The 21,645-nt window shown below is 43.9% G+C and overlaps 1 protein-coding gene across 3 annotated transcripts in view; it reads left to right on the forward strand.

Annotated features, from left to right (window-relative positions):
- Positions 1-21,645, forward strand: part of IL2RB (interleukin 2 receptor subunit beta) — an 83,397-nt gene that overhangs the window by 37,243 nt on the left and 24,509 nt on the right. For all 3 annotated transcript variants that reach the window (XM_073592480.1, XM_073592483.1, XM_073592482.1), the window contains exons 5-8: positions 11,487-11,568; positions 12,145-12,256; positions 15,267-15,406; positions 18,804-18,981. In XM_073592480.1, the coding sequence (XP_073448581.1) occupies positions 11,487-11,568; positions 12,145-12,256; positions 15,267-15,406; positions 18,804-18,981 (512 nt within the window). The remainder of the gene's footprint in view (positions 1-11,486; positions 11,569-12,144; positions 12,257-15,266; positions 15,407-18,803; positions 18,982-21,645) is intronic.

The raw sequence follows: 21,645 nt of genomic DNA on the forward strand, positions 1-21,645 counted from the left end.
CGTGCCACAAAACAGAGGGAATGCCTCAGAGAGGGTATCGTTAATTCTTACTTTTGCTATGGGGGCAGCGTACAACAACTGCACCTAGGATATAAATTTGTCTCCCAATCCAAAACGACGCAACACCTCCCACAAGTAATTCCACTCCACGCTGTCAAAAGCTTTGGCAGCGTCGAGGGAAAAGACAGCTCTATTATTGGAATTGTCGACTGGAATTTGAATGTTAAGGAATAGCCTACGGATATTTAGTGCTGTAGAGCGGGTAGGGATAAAGCCAGACTGGTCAACATGGACCAAGTGTGCCACTACTGCTGACAGTCTGGTGGCTAATACCCTGGCCAGCAACTTCACATCTGCATTCAGAAGTGAGATAGGCCTGTAGGAGTCGGGTTGTAACAAATCTTTACCGGGCTTTGGAATGACTACTATAATAGCCTCATTCATAGAGGCGGGTAGACTGCCTGCCTGAAGGGTATCATTCAAGGTTTGCAGTAGGGTAAGCAAAAGGATGTCGCCATATTTCCCGTACTTTTCTGTGGGCAAACCGTCGGCTCCCGATGACTTGTTATTTGCCATTTGTGCTACCGCCAAAGTAAGTTCCTCCAGAGTTATTGGTTTATTAAGGGCAACCAGGCCTTGTTGTGACAGCAACGGAAGCGAACACTGGCCCAAAAATTGGTCCAGCTCCTCCTTCGTGGGGTGTACCTTAGATGTGTATAGATCTTTGAAAAAAATCAGAGAACACTTCAGGGACACGGCTCTGATCAGTAACCGTATCTCCTACCGCGTTCTGGATAGAATCAATGTGTGTAGTGTCTTGTTGGGCCTTAGCTATTACAGCAAGTAAGTGACTTGTGTTTTCCCCTTCATTAAAGTATTTTTGCTGCAAAAAAAAAGTTTATTCTCTGCAGCCGAAATGGAAACCTGTTGATACAGGACTTGTGCCTCCTGCCATTTACATTCCGGATCGGGACTAGGGTCAGAGATATGCCTTTCCTCCGCCTTGGCAGCCTCATTCATCACTAAGTGTTCCCATGCTTTAGTGTTAGTTTTAATAGAGGTGATCTGTGTGATAATCAACCCTCGTAGGTGGACCTTTAAAACACCCCATATCACTGCAGATCCTGCCGAACCTCTGTTAAAATCTAAGAACTCCTGCAGAGCTTTGGGGGACGGGTCAGCTTCTGGAAAAATTGTGAACCAAAAGGGGTTAACCTTCCATAATCTGCACCTGGGACTGGGGACAGTGGTGACCCTAGTACGTAAGAGAGAGTGGTCCGAGATGTTACATGGCGCATACCTCACCGAGACAGAGAGTGAATGTGCCAGGTCGTTACCCAAACAGAGATCAATTCGCGATAAACATGTATATGATGCTGAGTAGCAGGAATAGCATTGAGCCGTGGGATTTAAGTCCCTCCACACATCACGTAGGCCAACCTCTACAAGGAATCTAGCAAAGAGGGTAGGGCCCCCTGGTGTGACATTACCACGGGTTCCAAATTTAAATTTATCCATGTTTTTATCCATAACATTATTATAGTCCCCCAGCACCCAAACCGGGGTGCTGGGGTGAGGAGCCATAAATTGTACTAAACATTTCAGGCCATCAAAGGAGAAGGGTGGAGGGACATATATGTTGGCAATAATACACGTCAAACCTGCCAGCCTGTACAGTACAAAAATTAACCTTCCCTGGTCATCAATTAAAGATTGCAGCAGTTAAAAGGAGACATGCCGTGAGATAAGTGTGCTAACTCCCCTGGAATAGGCTGTATGGGTGGAGTGAAACTGAATGGGATAACCACGGCTCTTAAGTGTAGATATAGAAACAGCCTGCAGGTGAGTTTCCTGCAGACACACCACGGAGGGCCTATGAGCCTTTATCGTGGAAAAAAAAGCCACTCTTTTCACTCCATCACCCAGCCCTCTCACGTTCCATGACACTAAAGTACATTCAGCAGACATCTAATAACACATTGAGAGGTATTTTATCAGGAGACTATACAGGTATATGGGCATAACAGAGTATTCTCCACATCCCCATAGAATGCAATCATTAAAAGTGCAGTTCCATTTCAGGTTCAGAGAAACAGAAAGTGGAGTTAGTAAAAGCCATATTTCCCCATTAGGACCATCAGTAGACAAAAATGAAGAGATAACATATCCCCTGCAACCGGCAGAGGTCAGGTTAGAGAGTATAACCTTAACTAGAAATAACCAAAAAATGTTCCAAAAAAAGGAGAAAAGAAAAAAGGAATGAAAAAGGGATCTTGCTTCCTGAAAACAAAACAGGAGTTCAGTTTCGTTGAGCATGTCCACGCAGGACTGTTGCTGGGGGGGCCCCAACGTTTCCGTTCAACTGATTCAAAGGGACTTACGAATCCAAGTCATTGGTGCAGTATGATGCAAACAATAGAACATTTAAATCTCCGCCTTACAGAAAGATATAGGGAAATGGAGAGGTGCCCCCAGTTTTCCGCCCAGGAGGGTTGTGGTCATCAGGAACAAAAATAGTAGGTAGGACATCATCCATCCCTGGACACTGCTACTTTCTGAAGGGATTGTTCCACACGGTCTAGCCATTGAGAAGCATTTGCAGGATTATCAAAAAATTGTGTTTCACCGTTTGCAGAAATTCTAAGTTTGGCTGGATACAGCATAGCATATGCGACATCATATTTTCGGAGGCGCTTTTTTACTTCAGTAAACTTAGCCCTCCTGCGTTGCAATTCCGCAGAGAAATCTGGGTAAAACGATATACAGGCGTTATCAATTTTCATAAGGTTCCCTTTGGTCCTAGCTTGATACAGGGCAGCGTCCCGGTCTTTGTAGTTCAGCATCTTGAAAAAGAATGGCCTGGGCGGTTCCCCAGGTTTAGGTGGCCTGGGTGGGACTCTGTGAGCCCTCTCCACCGCAAACATGGGAGAGAAGGCGTCTTTGCCAAATGTGTCGGTCAGCCAGTTCTCAATAAATGCCACAGGGTTCTTTCCCTCTGCCTTTTCAGGTATGCCCACTGACGTTGTTACGCCTTTGCCTGTTCTCCATGTCCTCCAAACGGACTGAATGGCCGGTGATTACCGATTGCATGTGGCGTATTTCCCTCTGCAAAGGTGCTACATCATCTTCCACATTACTCACTCTGTCCTCCAGGGCCGCAGTGCGATCCCGCAACTTCTGCATGTCCTGTCTGACTAGATTCAGCTCCTCTTTAAGCCCTTTAATCTCTGTAGTCAGGGTAGTGATAGACATGTTACAGGAGGTGACTGCTGCAAAGATATCTCTGAGGGTTGGTTCGGGGGCAGGGTCCTCCTGGCCTGGCATAGCCATGTTATTACTGTCAGGGCCTGGTGTACTCACTGTGTCCCATGTGGAGGAATTTGCAGCGTCTTCCGGCCAGGCATGCCCCTGTAATGCAGGGTCGGTATCTTGCTCCGCAGGGCCCAGAGGTGGAGAAGGCGGTCAGGAAGTGGTGCCTTTTCCCAAAGCGCCACCGAACATCCACATGGCTGCCTCTTTAGCTGAGCGCTGTGACCGGGCGCCATCTTGGCCTCTATGCTCTGTTGCCTGCCAAGAATCTTTACCTGTCTTGCAGGACATGTCCGTAAGTCAGATCGTGGCCAAAGTAGTACCACTGGGTCGGGAACCGTGTGGAGACCCCTCCGGTGCTGGTTAGGTGCACATCGGGTGTATCAGGATGTCTGGAACAGGATAATTGAGCAGAGTTTCGGCGGAGCTCTCACACTGCGCTGCCTACTCCATCAGCCGCAAGCCACGCCCCCCTACATGGCCTCTCTGATAGAGTGAAGGATGAATTAGCGGGAAGAGCTATCCCTGCTGATCTGGATGGTGTCATCACCTTGTGTAACCAGATCGATATTCGCTTTCAGGAGAGGACCCTGGCAAAAGACGCCAGCACTCCCCGTTCTTTAGGCAGCCTGAGCTCCCTGTCCCCTCTCTTTAACCCCAGGAGCACCTCCTGCCAACTGAGGAACCTATGCAGCTGGGCCGGACCAAGCTATCTCCCGAAGAACGCGCCTGTGCCTCTATTGTGGGGCCAAAGGTCTTTTTTGTGACACTTGCTCTCTTTGTCCGGAAAAACGCTTGGGGCTAATACATCTGGAAGGTGGAGTATTGGACCCTGAAACATCACCTTCTCCTTTCTGTGTTCCTTCATGTCAGTGCTTCCTCTCATTCAGTCTCGGCATGGCATGTCTGGATTCCGGAGCTGCTGGCAATTTCATGGACTGGGGAACTGCATCTTCCATGAGACTTACCCTTTTGCCCCTCACAACGCCATTGGTGGTCTTGGCGATTGATGGCACTCTTCTCCCGGGGGGCCCTATCCGCTTCCAGACCCTCCCTGTTAAGATGTCGGTAGGGACACTCCGCCAGGAGTGGATATGCTTCCTTATCTTACCTAAGACCTCATCTCCTATTGTTTTAGGTCTTCCTTGGTTACGGCTCCATTCTCCACACGTTGACTGGACTGCTGGACAGATCTTGGCTTGGGGTTAGTCCTGTTCCTCATCCTGCCTACTCAAGGTTGCCCCAAAAGAGAAACTTCCTGTTGCCACCATCCCAGTATCTTCTGCTCTTCCTGCTGCATATAGCGATTTCTGGGATGTGTCCTGCAATAGTCGGGCTGATGCACTCTCTAGATCATGTGGCACTCTGGATGAGGAGCCCACCTGTGAACCTGAGCCGATCATTCACTCCAGTTTGCATAACCATTTACCTTTGCCTGTCCCTAAACTCCCTTGGACGCACAGCCAGGATAACTTGTCCACCAGTTCCACAGTCGCTATGCCCGGCGTTGCGATTGGGGTAGTTGCTACACCTGGCGATGCTATTCAGTCGGCCTCTAGACCAGTTATGCCAGTCCAGCCTATGCCCAGTGAGCTTCCTGCTTTTTCTTATTCAGGACCTTCTGTAACCTGGCCTCACCCTTCTACTACTACATCCATTCAAACCTGTCTAAGAGGCTCAATCCATCCTTTGGATAGACTGCCTCATTCGGCCAGGTGAGGTTTTCAACCTTTTTTTCAGGGCTCTCTGCATTCTGCTTGTGTTTCAGCTGTCCAGCTTGACTCCTGTGACACATCACCTTCTAACCAACCGGGCCTCAGGGATCCACTGACCTCTGCCCAGTCTGGTCCTGTGCTGGATGTCCAGCTCATCTTTAAGGGTCTGGGGGACCCTGCTCAGACTCCTGATGGTCTTCTCATGCCCTTACCCATTCCTAAAAAGCCTATAGTCCTCAATAAGTCTTCTCGTCCTTTCCCTATCTCGGTTCTGGTCTCTGAGGATAGTCTAAAGTACGAGCTTAGTCAAGTTCTGGATTCCTGGCTCTGTAAAGGCATTTTTCAGTACCTCGTACATTGAAAAGGGTTTGGTCCTGAGGAGAGGTCTTGGATCACTGCATCTGAGGTCTTTATGCCTCATCTGTTGAGGAGGTTCCATCTGAAGTTTCCCTTTAAGCCTGGGCCCAGGCAAGGGAGGGGGAGGCCTCGTAAGAGGGGGGTACTGTCATGGTTATGCAGTAATGTTTGTCTGTCAGCTTGCCTCTCCATGTGTTCAGATTAAGAGACCAGCCACTCTCACCTGGCTGCTTAAGTAATTTTTCCTCAAAGCATGGCTTCACTTCAGCCCCTATCAGGGAACTCTATATTAACCTGTGCACTGCAAGCCAGCGCTGCTGATCAACACTGTGTTTTTAGCTTTCGTGTGCGACTTGCTGTGTCTTCTACGTCTGATTCCAGTTACCGATCTTGGCTCGTTCTTGACTATCCTTGCCTGCTTGTTGCCCCAACCTTTGGCTATCTCCTGACTATCCTTTGCTGTCGAAGTCTGCTGCTTCCTCTCTACCACCCTGTAGTCTACCGTGATCATGAGCTGGGAGGCCCTAGGGGTCGTGACCTGGAGCCAGACTGCAGCTAAATCCATCCCCACCACTAGGGGCTTCTGGCGAACACCCGCTGACTCTTCGACTCCATGCCCTGGGAAATCTCATGCTTTAGCTCCCAGTGTCATCTGTGTAGGTACTACAGAGTACCTGCTCTCCTGTATATCCTAGAGCTCCATCCGCAGCAGTGAGCCGTAGGGTCCACTACCTTGCGGTGCACTCCAGACTCCAACGGGGTGCATCTGTCACCTGGACTCAGGTGACCTGACAGTGTTGGAGTGGTTTGTTGGATCCAGGATGTTTCCAAGAGGTGCTTTAGATCAGCTTTAGTAGCAGTGGATTCAATTTGGGTCCAGGGTAACCTCTGGGCCTGAGTCAATACTTTGTAGAACCACCTTTCACTGCAATTACAGCTTTTTGGGTATGTCTCCACCAGCTTTGCACATCTAGAGATTGAAATTTTTGCGCATTCTTCTTTGCAAAATAGCTCAAGCTCTGTTAGATTGGGTGGAGAGCTTCTGTGAACATTTTCAAGTCTTGCCACAGATTCTCAATGGGATTTAGGTCTGGACTTTGACTGGGCTATTCTAATGCCGCGTACACACAAGCGGACTTTTCGACTGGACTTGTCCGACGTGGTGTCATTAGTCAGGAAGGGTCAAATTCTGGAGATGTTGAGGAGGTTAAGGCAGCAGGATTTAGCCAGTGATTGGATGTGGGGGCTGAAGGAGAGGTCAGAGTCAAGGATTACACCCAGCACTCTGGCATGTGTAAAGGGACCAGTGGTTGTGCTGCTGATCTTAATGGTAAAGTCACGAATAAGAATAAGAATAAGCTCCGTTTTAAAAAGACTGAGTTTGAGAAAGTGGTTTGACCATACCTAGCTCAGTTACAAAACTGCACTATGGAACTGAGCTAGTCTCGCCTGATTGTTACAATACAGTGGGGCAAAAAAGTATTTAGTCAGCCACCAATTGTTCAAGTTCTCCCACTTAGAGATGAGAGAGGCCTGTAATTGTCATCATAGGTATACCTCAACTATGATAGACAAAATGTGGAAACAAATCCAGACAATCACATTGTCTGATTTTTGAAAGAATTTATTTGCAAATTATGGTGGAAAATAAGTATTTGGTCACTACAAACAAGCAAGATTTCTGGCTCTCACAGACCTGTATCTTCTTCTTTAAGAGGCTCCTCTGTACTCTACTCATTACCTGTATTAATGACACCTGTTTGAACTTGTTATCCGTATAAAAGACACCTGTCCACAACCTCAAACAGTCACACTCCAAACTCCACTATGGTGAAGACCAAAGAGCTGTCGAAGGACACCAGAAACAAAAATGTAGACCTGCACCAGGCTGGGAAGACTGAATCTGCATTAGGCAAACAGCTTAGTGTGAAGAAATCAACTGTGGGAGCAATAAATAGAAAATGGAAGACATACAAGACCACTGATAATCTCCATCGATCTGGGGCTCCAGCAAAATCTCACCCCGTGGGGTCAAAATGATCACAAGAACGGTGAGCAAAAATCCCAGAACCACACAGGGGGACCTAGTGAATGACCTGCAGAGAGCTGGGACCAATGTAACAAAGGCTACCATCAGTAACACACTACGCCGCCAGGGCCTCAGATCCTACAGTGCCAGACGTGTCCCCCTGCTTAAGCCAGTACATGTCCGGGCCCGTCTGAGGTTTGCTAGAGAGCATGTGGATGATCCAGAAGAGGATTGGGGTGGCAACAATCATGCTTTGGGGCTGTTTCTCTGCAAAGGTCCCTGTACATGAAAGGATGAATGGGGCCATGTATCATGAGATTTTGAGTGCAAACCTCCTCCCGTCAGCAAGGGCATTGAAGATGAAACGTGGCTGGGTCTTTCAGAATGACAATGATCCCAAACACACTGCAATGAAGGAGTGGCTTCGTAAGAAGCATTTCAAGGTCCTGGAGTGGCCTAGCCAGTCTCCAGATCTCAACCCCATAGAAAACCTTTGGAGGGAGTTGAAAATCCATGTTCCCCAGCGACAGCCCCAAAACATCACTGCTCTAGAGGAAATCTGCATGGAGGGATGGGCCAACATACCAGCAACAGTGTGTGACAACTTTGTGAAGACTTACAGAAAACGTTTAACCTCTGTCATTGCCAACAAAGGATGTATAACAAAGTATTGAGATGAACTTTTGATATTGACCAAATACTTATTTTCCACCATAATTTGCAAATAAATTCTTACAAAAATCAGACAATGTGATTGTCTGGATTTGTTTCCACATTTTGTCTCTCATAGTTGAGGTATACTTATGATGACAATTACAGGCCTCTCTCATCTTTTTAAGTGGGAGAACTTGCACAATTGGTGGCTGACTAAATACTTTTTTGCCCCACTGTATATGGGCTGTAATATCTGATATCTGAAGTTCCAGACTGGAGGAAGCAGTGTGCTGATGGAAGCACTCAAGCGGAGTGTAGGACCTTCCGTTACATTGGTGGCAAGCAGTGGGACGCTTTCTGCAGTCTGGGACATCCAAACCTCCACCTGGATCCAAAATCCGGATAGCAGACTTCGGTCAGCCCAGCGGAGATATGGATCTGGCATCAGAGTTCCCGGGGGTTGTTGCGGATAGTCCTTTCAGCATACTCCAGGACAGTGTATGTGGATACCTGGAGCTCAGGCAACAGATTCGGGTGGAGCTTTGGATTGGAGCCCTCCAGATTGCTGGTATGCAACAGGACAAGTGCTTTTCAACCCCAGAGCAACGAGCCAGTGACCAACGGGAGGTACGGATGCCATGCCTGGGAGGGCGGCTCCAGAAGCAATGAGTGACTGAGTTGGACAGGCTGGTCCAGCAGGAGATAGAGCTGGACAATCGTTATCGGGCTCTGCAATGGCATACAGAGCAGGAATATTTAGGGGAGACAACAGAATGTTCTCCGGAGGGATATGACTTTGGCGGCCCTGGATTGCTGTGCGAGAGCCTTATAGAAGGTTTTGTGTTTGATAATGAAGGAGAACCTACCCTAGAGGACCTGCGAGATTATAGAGAGGCTATGCTCAGTCTTGCAGGGGTCTCAGAGCTTAAACTGGACCTTGAATATTTGGAGGAAGGAACAGCATCTGGAAAGGGCATACAGGAAACTGCTAGAACACGTTCAGCAGCATGACAGAGAATCGGCAGTTGTAACTCCAGAGATTGTCGTCTCTAAAGCTGAAGTGCTGACAACAAGGCAGAGCTCTGCTAACCTCTGCCAAGCACCGATAACATCTTCTGAGTTCTATGGACAGGAGATGGTGAACCTCTTTTCCCAGCCACCAGTTCCAGAGACTGGGGATTTAATAGACTTCTCTGCTGAGGAAGGACAATCTGGTGAGCCTCCAGCAGAAGAGCTGGCATCAGGGCCAAACATCACTGAGCTCTGCCTAGCACCAACAGCAGCATCTGTGGAGATGCCAGAAACTTCTCGAGCTGAAGCGCTGACAACTGGACAGAGGGTACAAGACCTCTGCCCCACACCTGAGGCAGTTCCGGAGGCCCAGGGTAAGAAAGAGATGGTCCCTTCCCAGCAGCAGATTAAGATCCAGGGGGAGAAGGAAGAGGAGGCGTTCGTTCCCCCTTCCAAACAGTTGACCATCGTGGAAGAAGTGATCCTTCAGACCCAGCAAAGATCTGTGCACTTGGGAGACAGTACCATAGACTTGTCGTCCCAGCACCCTGATGAGGGTAAGGGGGATGGAGCAGCTGGCTCCGCTTCCCAACAGCAGACGGCACCCTAGAATGATGCCACCAATCCAGTAGAAGAGCTGACAACAAAGCAGATTGCTGCTGGCCTCTGCCCTCAACTAACAAAAGATGCAGTGTCCACCTGTATACTCCAGGGATGCTGGGCAGTTGGCAGCATGATGAAGTGAGCCCAGCCACCCTGTCTTCTTTCCAGCAGCTAAAAGGACTCCAGGGAGAAGAGCCAGTCTGCACTTCTCCCCAGCGGTGGGTACAGTATGTTCTCTGAGAGAGGCAGAGGTTGGCTGGGTGAGTAATGCTATGTTTGGGACAATTTATTTGGGGTACTGTGTGGATACCGGCATTGGGGGACTGGAACTACTGACATACTTCTCAAATGTATAAAAGGCTGTATTCTTGTCCAATAAATCATTCTATGTTCAAGCTGTGTAACTGAGCTAGTCTCACCTGGTTCGTAGTTACAATATATGGGCTGTTATATCTGATATCTGATGTTCAGACTTGAGGAGGCTATATGATGATGGACGCACTCAAGCAGAGTGTGGGACGTTCCGTTACAATGACAAAATGTGGAAACTTTCAAGGGGTATGAATACTCTTTCAAGGCACTGTATTCTATTTCTAAGGTAATTATTCTGATAATCAGCAATAATTAAAATGCCTATAATACTCTTCCATGACTGCTATCACTTTTTTCAAAGGGTGGTTGAATAAGGGCCTACCCAGATCGTTCTGGCCTAATGGAGTGCGTTAATGCACATTATGGTGCAATATCATGCGCGCATTCTAGTAATGTATGAAATACGGGAATGTCAACCAGAGCTAAATTACAATTTTGAGGGGTCTATTCTGGCAAACTTCAATCTATGCAAATCAGGACTTTGATGATTGGATTACTAGATTGCAGTGTCAGTCTGTCACATACCTGGTTGAGATCGAGCTGACAGAAGGGCTTTCCCTTACACCTCCTGTCCTGTTTCTCCTGAAGGTGGTCACAGCATATAACAGGGTACGGAGTGGCATGGGTGCCTGGTTGGAGATCCTGGACAGAAGGTACTTGCAGCAGGTGCCAAGCAGCCAGCAGGTTTGTGAACTGGCTGATGTGGATACACGCCAAAGGGTGTAGGACAGCAGGCAGGCTGGTGGACTGGCAGGTGCAGGTACACAGCAGCAGGTGCAGGACAGCAGACAGCAACCAAGGTGGAGAGCAGGAGGATACAGGGTCTCGGGTGGTCAGGCAGGCAGACGTCGGTAACGGCCAAGCAGCAGAGGTACAGAATCGGATCCAGAGAAGAGTCAGGGCTAAACCAGGGTCGATATCAAGCAAGCAGAGAAGGCACCGGAACAGTAGGCCAAAGGCAGAGTCAGGTCACAAGCCAGGTCAGCAATCAGGTATCAGTAACGAGCAGAGTCAAACTGGCCGGGTATACACAGGAACAAGCACAGGATCGGTCACAAATGGTAGAAGCTGACGACCATGCAGTGATCTTCTGGTCAATAGATCCATTTGAAATAGGCAAGAGGGAGCCAAGTACTCACGCATGTTAGTGAGTCGCAAATTCTTATGCGCATGCACACGAGTTACGGAACCTCTAGTCACTCGAGAATTCCTATTAGCAAATGCACATCTTCGTGCACGTCTTTGTTCACGATTATGCATACAATTTCCCTGACACAGTCCCCTTCTTTAGTTCAGCACATGTAAATTTCAGGTTTGCACAAAATTGTAACGGAGGAAATAACAATAAGCAATTAAACATTGAGCTGGCAGCTGTGACAGTAACTTGGAATATCTGTAATATGTCCCTATAAAGCAATCTTCTATCTGTCTTACAGTGATATATCTGGATCCTGCACTCTTTCACTCAACGAAAACCCAAGAAATTGTGCAGTTCGTTTAACCTATAATGGCAAATATGTAAGTATAAATGCTATTTCTTAAATCTTGGAATTCTTAAATTATTATCTTAAAGTATTTTTATTAATATGTAAATAGTAACATGAAGCATGGTATAGTGTTCTTTCAATGCATAGTTAAATGTGGTGTCTTTGGATTTTGACCTGTACAGAAACTACGGAGAACTTTAGTTCACCAAACAGTGGTGTCATGCTCCTGTTAAAAATATAATGCTACTGAATCCTATCAAATGACCAGATGTGTCCAGGGGGCAGAGAACATTTTGGTTAAGGGCCAGGAAGTAAACTGGTATGTGGTCCCTTTGACCATGTCAATAGTCCTACGAGAGAATTCACTGGCTGACATGCATATCTCTAGTCTTATCTGAAGAAAATTGGAGCTGACAACACTATGATGTTCTAATTTTGGTTCAACATATTGAAATTAGAAGGATTCAGTCAACTAGCATTTTTAAAAGGGAAGGTATCAGCACAGGTTTTCTTTAATAAAGTGAGAAAGAATAACAGTTCACCATGGTGTTTTGGCATTGCACCTGACCTGTTTGTTTATGTGCTGTCTTGTTTATTTTTTTTTTAGATTGACAGTCCTTTGACAATTGCACATGAGGTAAACATGAATGTGGACTGTAGCGATGCACATGCCAAGAAAATCGTGACAAGTAAAAAAAAAATTGCACCATATGAATATGGTAAGCAGTCACTCTTCTTCTTTATTGCACTGTATTCATGCTTTCTTTCTTTATTTCTTTTTTTTTTTTTTTTCTTTTTTTTTCTTTCTTTTTTTAATTTTTATTTCATTGTCAAACAATGAATTGTTTGTATTTCCCAGGAACAGGTAATCAGGTTCAAACCTTCATTCTACACATTCTGTTTTCAATGAAAGGTTTGAAAGTGGTTGACACTTTTGATTTCAGAAACTATGAATGGACTTTGTGTATGCAAATGTCAGTACTAAACTATGGTTATTGCTCCAAAGCCACCAAGCAGAAAGACACATTGAGATGCCAACTGTCATCTATCTTCCATATTGAATTTAACTGACAGAGCATAAAACATTTTACAGGGAATGTATAGTGTTTGAATATATATAATAATATATATATTGAGAATATATATATATATATATATATATATATATATATATATATATATATATATATATATATATATATATATATATATAATTTTTTTTGTTTTTTTTTTGTTTTTTCTTTGTTAAAATTAATAGTTTTAAAATGATGCTTTCATTTTTGATGAAATAATTATGAAATATGGCATATAAATGATTAATTAAAAAAATGATTTCTAGCCAGCAGGTGCCCATCTAGGCTAGTCAGTTTTTACAGTGTTTAATAGCTTAAGGTCTGGTTTTAACTCCATTCTAGCTCCCAAGAATCACAAATAGAATCACAAGTAATCATCAGAAACCGAGATATCTGCACCCCTGTGTTCGATTGACCACCAAATTTCTGTTTACTGTAAAGTGGAAATTAGGCAATACCTTGACAGTTTCAATACAGTTTGTTGAAAGATCAAATCAAAATCAGAAAAAGACCTATGACAATTTAATTGAAATCAATTCGACTTTTCTGGCAGGTTTAATTGAAGCAGTTTCGATAACATTTTCTTGCAATCAATCAAAACCACCATTTTATGTTTCAATTGCTTTACAGTTTTGAAAATCAAATGACTCATCTTTCTGCCATATTTCTCTTTTCAAAACTCCATACAAAGTTTCAATTAGAGAAAGACAGCTGGCAAGCAAACAACTACTGCTGTTTGGAAAACATTTAAGGGGAGACCTGTGCGTCTTTTGGTCCATTTCAGGCCCCAATTCAGCCCAAAATTCTGGCTGAAATCAGACCTGAAATGGTGAATGGAGAATCACGGCCTCCTGCTGTGAGCTGCTGTGTTCTCAAGTGTGAACCCAGCCTAAAAGTGGTTATTAAGCCACTATATACTTTTTATATAATCTTCTCTGTTTCCTAATCCTGTGTGCCCCTGTGTGTGCATTTTATAAAAGAAAATGCCGTCTCCACCTGATTTCACTCATGTGACTGGCTGCCTTTCTCCTTTCTCCATCTGACAGCTGCAGTGGGAGGGGCAGAGAATCCCCCACTGACATCTGTCGAGAGAAGAGGAGGAGAGAGGCAGACGGTCACTTGAGCATTGAGCAACGCTCTGGCATAAAGTATAGATTGCATTGTTTTTAATAAAACACACACACAGGGACACAGAGGATTAGGAAACAGAAGATTATATAAAATGTAAATGATATTTTATCCGCAGGAGTGGCTGACACTGTCACTAGCCGACAGGCAGAGAGGGGAGGGGGGAGACGGGGGAGAGCAGAGAGGAGAGCTGCATATGCTGGAGGCACGTAAACTGACCACGGTGTTAGGGCTCAGCAGCCATGATAAACCATGGTCAGTTTACAGGGGGAGGGCAAAACCAGGCAGGATCAGCCAGGTATTTCAGGTGATACAGGGGGCCAAATGACACTGCACAAGCAATGTGCTGTTATTCATGCTCTAAAGAAACAGGATCCTTTTTTTTTGTAGGGTAACAAACGCTTTAAGGTATGAGATACATTTCTAAGTTATTGAGTGCAGCTTTACCAGGTTGTGAAGTGTTTTATCGAACTCTAAGGGCTCTTTCACACGGGGCGGATCAGTGATGATCCGCCCCGTGAACACCCGCTCCGCCGATCCCCGCTGAGCAGGAAGATGACAGGTCCATAGCTGCACACTGTGCAGCGACGGACCTGTCAGAGCGCCGCTCTCCCCTATGGGGGATCGGGTGACGACGGACCGTAGTGTCCGTCGTCACCCGATACGATCCAAAAACGGATGGAAAAGTAGGGTTTTCCTCCGTTACACTTTTCGGATCGGAGCGGGTCGGATGTCAGCGGACATGTCACCGCTGGTATCCGACCCTCCATAGGGATACATGTATGTCCGTTTTTCATCCGAAAACGGAAGGATAAAAAACGGACATACGGATCCCTCGTGTGAAAGAGGCCTTAAGCTTTACAAAACAGAATAATAAAAAATAAGAATGCACTAATAAATAAATAAATATATTATCTCTGATTTTAAAGTGACAAAAAAAACAATTATCCTTACTCTACAAAAATAATCTATACACATCCACTACTTAATGGCCCCGTGACCTTAAATTAAATTGTTCCTTACTGTATCTTTCTACCTCCTAGTAACATCCTCTGTGAGCTCTTGAACCTCTTCTTTTCTTTGGAACAAGCAGTGCACGTTAGTTGTGGTCATCTATGCACACAACAAATGTTATAGTTCACAGTCCTTATTCCATCTCAGGAGCAAGTAAGAGAGGGTGGCTACGTTCCTACACAGAGTATGACCATGGAGATCAAACGTAACCACCATCTACCAGGAAAGCGGATCACAGCAACAATAAAAAAAATAGTTTGGAGGAGGCTGAGAGCAATAGAATGTGTTTTTTGTTATTTTTTTTTTGGTTAAGAATATATAGAATATCTTCTTTTTTTTTTATTGCTAGTGCCACTTCAAAAAATACTCCTCATCTCAGGGTGTATCTATGCATGGGTCAGGGATGACAGAGGTGCAGTTTAAGCTTTCTTTTCACATTGGTCCTAAAAGGATGTTTGCAACTTTGTTTTTATATGACAAACAGTATTAACATAATTATTATTATTATTTACAGTGCGCCTGGATCCACCAGAGTCTATAGATATTAAGATGACAAAAGATGGTATATGGAATCTTACCTGGCTCATTATTTCAAATTATATATTTTATACAAAGACTGAAGTCCTCTATAAACCTGTAAGGGCATCCTGGCAGGTAATCAAATTATGCATCTGTCTTGGATCGAAACATCAATAGAATTAGAATATTATCATAAAGTTAATTTCAGTAAGTCAAAAAAGAGAAACTTGTATATTTTATATAGATGCATTACACACAGAGTGATATATTTCAAGCATTTATTTATTTATTTTAATTGTGATGATCATGGCTTGATGCAGTAATTCATGAAAAAGGAGCCCCGACCAAGCATTGAGTGTATACTATACTATACATGGACATACTTTTCAGTAAGCCAATATTTCTGTATTAAAAATACTTTTTTTTTTTTATTGGTCTTATGTAATATTCTAGTTTTCTGAGATACTGAATTTTGGGTTTTCACTAGCTGTAAGCCATAATCATCAAAATGAAAAGAAAGAAATGCTTGAATTACATCACTCTGTGTATAACGCATCTATATAAAATATATAAGTTTCACTTTTTGAATTGAATTACTGAAATAAATTAACTTATTGATGATATTCTAATTTTACGAGATGCACCTGTATATACAGGCATCAAACTCAGAAGTTATTCAAAAGTGGTGTGCTTTCGGGCTCTTTGAGTTGCTTTTGATTGTTTTTGGTTAGCTTTGAGCTGTGTACGAGCTACTTTGGAGCTGTATTGAGTTGTTTCTACATTCACAATGAGTTGTATTGTATGGGGAAGAACAGCAGCTCAGATGCAAACAAACCTCCATGTTTAGAAGCCATAAAGGTAGCCAGTACTGAGGGAACATGTAGATTTCCTTTGCTGACCTCTTCTTTTAAAAATGCAGCTCCATTTCCTTCAAAACTTTTTGTGTCACTAACCTGGATGTATATCAGGAATCGCTCGGGGTGTCTGCATAGTACAAAAACATACATTTTCAGCCAAAAAAGTCTTGCATGTCTATGGAAAGCTCTTAAGCTGGCCATATGCTGTTCAGTTTTTTTTCAGTTATCAATCAAGCTGAACGAAAAAGACTGAACTGATTTCCTTATCCACACATTTACGGTGGATGGGGGGATCCTTCCTGCTGTCCTATTGTATTCTGACATGGGATGACTCCCCCACTGTCAGAATACACAGATCAGCAGCTGCAACTATTGGCTAAAACCGCTGATCAAAGGACTTTTATCTGACAGGGTGGTTGAACAGAAGTTGATTGGTATATTGACTTTTTTTTTTCAACTGCACTGGCAACACATGGATCGAAATTTGCAACTCCCTGCTGAGTACACCCCTCACAATTTTGTAAATATTTTATTATATCTTTTCATGTGACAACACTGAAGAAATGACACTTTGCTACAATGTAAAGTAGTAAGTGTACAGCTTGTATAATAGTGTAAATCTGCTGTCCCCTCAAAATAACTCAACACACAGCCATTAATGTCTAAACCGCTGGCAACAAAAGTGAGTAAACCCCTAATTGAAAATGTCCAAATTGGGCCCAAAGTGTCAATATTTTGTGTGGCCACCATTATTTCCCAGCACTGCCTTAACCCTCTTGGGCCTGGCGTTCACTAGAGCTTCACAGGTTGCCACTGGAGTCCTCTTCCACTCCTCCATGACGGCATCACGGAGCTGATAGATGTTAGAGACCTTGCACTCCTCCACCTTTCTTTTGTGGATGTCCCACAATAGGGTTTAGGTCTGGAGACATGCTTGGCCAGTCCATCACCTTTACTCTCAGCTTCTTTAGCAAGGCAGTGGTCGTCTTGGGGTCCTTATCATGTTGGAATACTGCCCTTCAGCCCAGTCTCCGATGGGAGGGGATCAGGCTTGGCTTCAGTATGTGACAGTACATGTTGGCATTCATGGTTCCCTCAATGAACTGTAGCTCCCCAGTGCCAGCAGCACTCATGCTGCCCCAGACCATGACACTCCCACCACCATGTTTGACTGTAGGCAAGACACACTTGTCTTTGTACTCCTCACCTGGTTGCCACCATACATGCTTGACACCATCTGAACCAAATATGTTTATCTTTGTCTTATTAGACCACAGGACATGGTTCCAGTAATCCATGTCCTTAGTCAGCTTGTCTTCAGCAAACTGTCTGCGGGCTTTCTTGTGCATCATCTTTTAGAGGAGGCTTCCTTCTGGGACGACAGCCATGCAGACCAATTAAATTCAGTGTGCGGCGTATGGTCTGAGCACTGACAGGCTGCCCCCCCCCCCTCCCTTCAACCTATGAAGCAATGCTCTCAGCACTTAAACTTCCATTTCCCAAAGACAACCTCTGGATATGACGCTGAGCACGTGCACTCAACTTCTTTGGTCGACCATGGCGAGGCCTGTTCTGAGTGGAATCTGTCCTGTTAAACCACTGTATGGTCTTGGCCACTGTGCTGTAGCTCAGTTTCAGGGTCTTGGCAATCTTCTTATAGCCTAGGCCATCTTTATGTAGAGCAACAATTCTTTTTTTTTCAGATCCTCAGAGAGTTCTTTGCCATGAGTTCTTTGCCATGAGGTGCCATGTTGAACTTCCAGTGACCAGTATGAGAGATTGAGAGCGATAACACCAAACACACCTGCTCCTTTTTCACACCTGAGACCTTGTAACACTAACACATCATCACAAGTCACATGACATCAGGGAGGGAAAATGGCTAATTGGGCCCAATTTGGACAGTTTCACTTAGGGATGTACTCACTTTTGTATCCGGCGGTTTAGACATTTATGGCTATTTGTTGAGTTACAAGCTGTACACTCACTGTTTTACATTGTAGCAAATTGTCATTTCTTCAGTGTTGTCACATGAAAAGATATAATAAAATATTTGCAAAAATGTGAGGGGTGTACTCACTTTTGTGAGATACGGTATCTAAAAGGTGTCCATAACTCTTCCCTTACACCTTATATAGCCAGGGTTTCTATAAAGATGAACTTAACTGAGCATTCATATTTATAAGAACAGAGTTAACAAAAGTAGACTGATGTAGGCATACAATATTGATGCCACTACTGATACCACCTTACAAGGGAACAACATTTTCTAACCTATTCAATCTGTGTTTCCAATGAGAACTGTTGCCTGCCTAAATCCTTAGATAATGTCATCTAATAAATTCCAAAATGATCAAATAATCACCACTATGAATAGCCTTACTAAGACATTGGTAATATAAAAAATTCATTGTGAATACTAGATATGTTACAAACGTCTTCTGTACAAGACCAGGAGTCATACTTTCATTTAGCACTATATTACTACAACTGTCCTGATTTTCAAATCAAAAAGGTAGAGGGATTTGACACAACCATGTATTTTGAGATCTGTGGCAGACTGACAGTAGGATTTTAGGAAGCATGTGGAACACGTTGTACTAATGGACTTGAATGTTGATAAATTAAGCGTATTGACTTTTACAGATTAAAATTAAAATATTTACTGTTCTCAGGAAGCAAACAATATCACACTTTGGGAGAAAGAGCTTTTCGTTTTACTGCGTGGCCTCAAACTCGACACTTCATATGAAGCCAAGGTGCGAGTAAAATCCAGGTATAAAACTGAAGATCAGCCAGGAGCAAAATGGAGTCACTGGAGCCCGTCTGTAGAATGGAGAACGCCTAGCGAAGGTACTGTGTGTTGTATGCATTGTTGTGATGGAGGGTCATGGAGTATATACAGCAGCTATGCTTTGCCTTTAAGACACGTTACAATCTGTGTACCTCTTTTCTGATCTTATTTCACAATTTTGGATACAAAAACACTCTAAATAGCTCTTCACAGCCTGGTTGTAAATCATGATGAGACCCTTCAAATTCCAGAAAGATACATAGATTTAAAAAACACGTCAATCAAGTTCAACCAACAGAAAAAAACATACATCCACAGAACCCTAAACCCACTGTTGACCCAGAGAAATACAAAAACACCCTTATAAAGTATGGTGTAATTTGCTTCAGCCAGCAAAAGATACTCCCTGAATCAACAATTTGTAGTTTTATTACTTAAATATTACCAGCCACTTATATTATATACATTTATGCCCTGTACACACGAGCATACTTTTCGACTGGACTGGTCCGACGGACCGAATCCGGCGGACAATCCGACCGTGTGTGGGCTTCATCGGACCTTCATCGGACTGTTTCTGTCGAAAATCTGACGGACTTTAGATTTGGAACACGTTTCAAATCTTTACGTTGGAACTCCACCAGACCCAGTTCCTATCGAGAAATCCGCTCGTCTGTATGCTAGTCTGACGGACAAAAACCGACGCTAGGGCAGCTATTGGCTACTGGCTATGAACTTCCTTATTTTAGTCCAGTCGTACGTCATCACGTATGAATCCGTTGGACTTTGGTGCGATCGTGTATAAGCAAGTCTGTTCGTTCGAACGTCCGTCGGAAGTCTGTGGAAAGTCCATAGGAAAGACTGTCGGACCTTTGTTGCCGAAAAGTCCGCCCGTGTGTACAGGGCATTAGAAATACAACTACTCTTTTTTAAAACAAACTACAGAGATGGCTAGAACTAGCTCCTGTGGAAGTCTATTCCACATTTTTCCAGCTCTACTGTACAAAAGCCTTTCCATATGCAGAGGTTAAACCTCTTTTATTTTCAGATGGAAAAAGTTCCTTCTTGTCATTCGCAATGATCTTAAAGTGAACAATTTTGTTGTAAGTTTACCATATAAACCATTTACTGTATTTATACAAGATGATCATATCCCCCATATCCCCCTTAAAGTGGTTCTAAAAGCAAAAGTTTTTCTACCCTAATGTATTCTCTGTAAATAAGGTAAAAGAAAAACTTTTAGGTGCAGCTTCCACCCAGCCCCCCCTAAATACTTATCTAAGCCCGATCTGGATCCAGCGATGTGTCTGAGAGCAGTGGCGCTGCTCTCTCTCTCTCCCTCCTCACTGGACTCAGTGAGAGCAGCGGGAACCATTGGGTCCTACTGCTATCAATTGAATCCAGTGAAAGGGAAAAGGGCCAGGGACAAGCCGCACTGTGCATGTCAGTAGATGCACACAGTGCAGCTTGGGATCAACCAGCAGGAGTCCCCACTTCCCCAGCAAGTGGCTTGTTAAGGTGGGTACAGCAAAGGCAGGAGGAGCCAGGAGTGAATGGGGGGAACCTAGAAGAGGAGGATCCGGGCTGCTCTGTGCAAAATCATTGCACAGAGCAGGTAAGTATGTTTGTTATTTAAAAAAAAGAATCACTGAACATGAAAAATCAAAAGTGCTCATTTTAAAGTCTTATATGCAAGTCATTGCCATAAAAAGTGTATGGGGACCCGGGTACTGCCCTAGGGGACATGTATCAATGCAAACAAAAGTTTTTTTCAGGAGCAGTGATTTTAATAATGCTTAAAGTGAAACAATAAAAATGAAATATTCCTTTGAATATCTTGCCTGGGTGGTCCCCTTAGTCTGCCTGTAAAGAGGCGCATCTGTGTGATGTGTACAACAGTGCCGCAGCAAATTACATTTATAAAGGAAAAAATGTCATTTAAATTTGCTCGGGGCTTTAATGTATTGCTGGCTTCCGGCAATATAGATGAAAAATCAAGGAAAAAATCGGTGTGGATCCCCCCCCCCCAGTCCATACCAGGTCCTTCGGGTCTGGTATGGATTTTAATTTAAATTTATTCACCAAAAAAAGTGTCAAAAAGTAAAAACCACAATAGACAGTTTTGGACAATTCCTTTATTAAAAAATAAATATAAATATAAAAATAGGTTTGTGGATGAAGGACTTTATAGGCATAACACAAGTAGAGATTATAAAATAAATGTATTACATTTATTATTTATAAAACATACAAAACAATTGCATAAAATTTCATTGAATATTCACAAAAATGCTTTGAAGCATAAACAACACACCACCTACATACATATACAGTAATTTACGAAAGATGGGGGACCAAACAGGTTGCTCTCCAATATTTGATAAGAGGAATGAAAAGGCGGTGTGTTATAATATAGCTCAGCTCTACGCGTATTCAACAGACGCTTCTTCAGGAGCTTATGGCGTATTATTTTTAGTCAAAAAACAGAGGGGAAGGATAAGCAGAGAATAGTATCCACAGCGAAGCTTGAAATTCAGGGGGAAATATCTTCACGTTACTTCTAAACCAATTCATAAGGCAACCTCACAGCCGAGACCTTAGGACAATTGATGATGGTTGACAGAACCAATAGTATAAGGGTATTGAGGACAACTAATGTGGCAATGTCTGGATCAGTTAGGGGATCCCCCACTAACTTTACAGCTTCCTTATCCATGGCACAT

Source organism: Aquarana catesbeiana, linkage group LG07 (genome assembly GCF_042186555.1).
Source record: "Aquarana catesbeiana isolate 2022-GZ linkage group LG07, ASM4218655v1, whole genome shotgun sequence".
Lineage (NCBI taxonomy): Eukaryota > Metazoa > Chordata > Amphibia > Anura > Ranidae > Aquarana > Aquarana catesbeiana.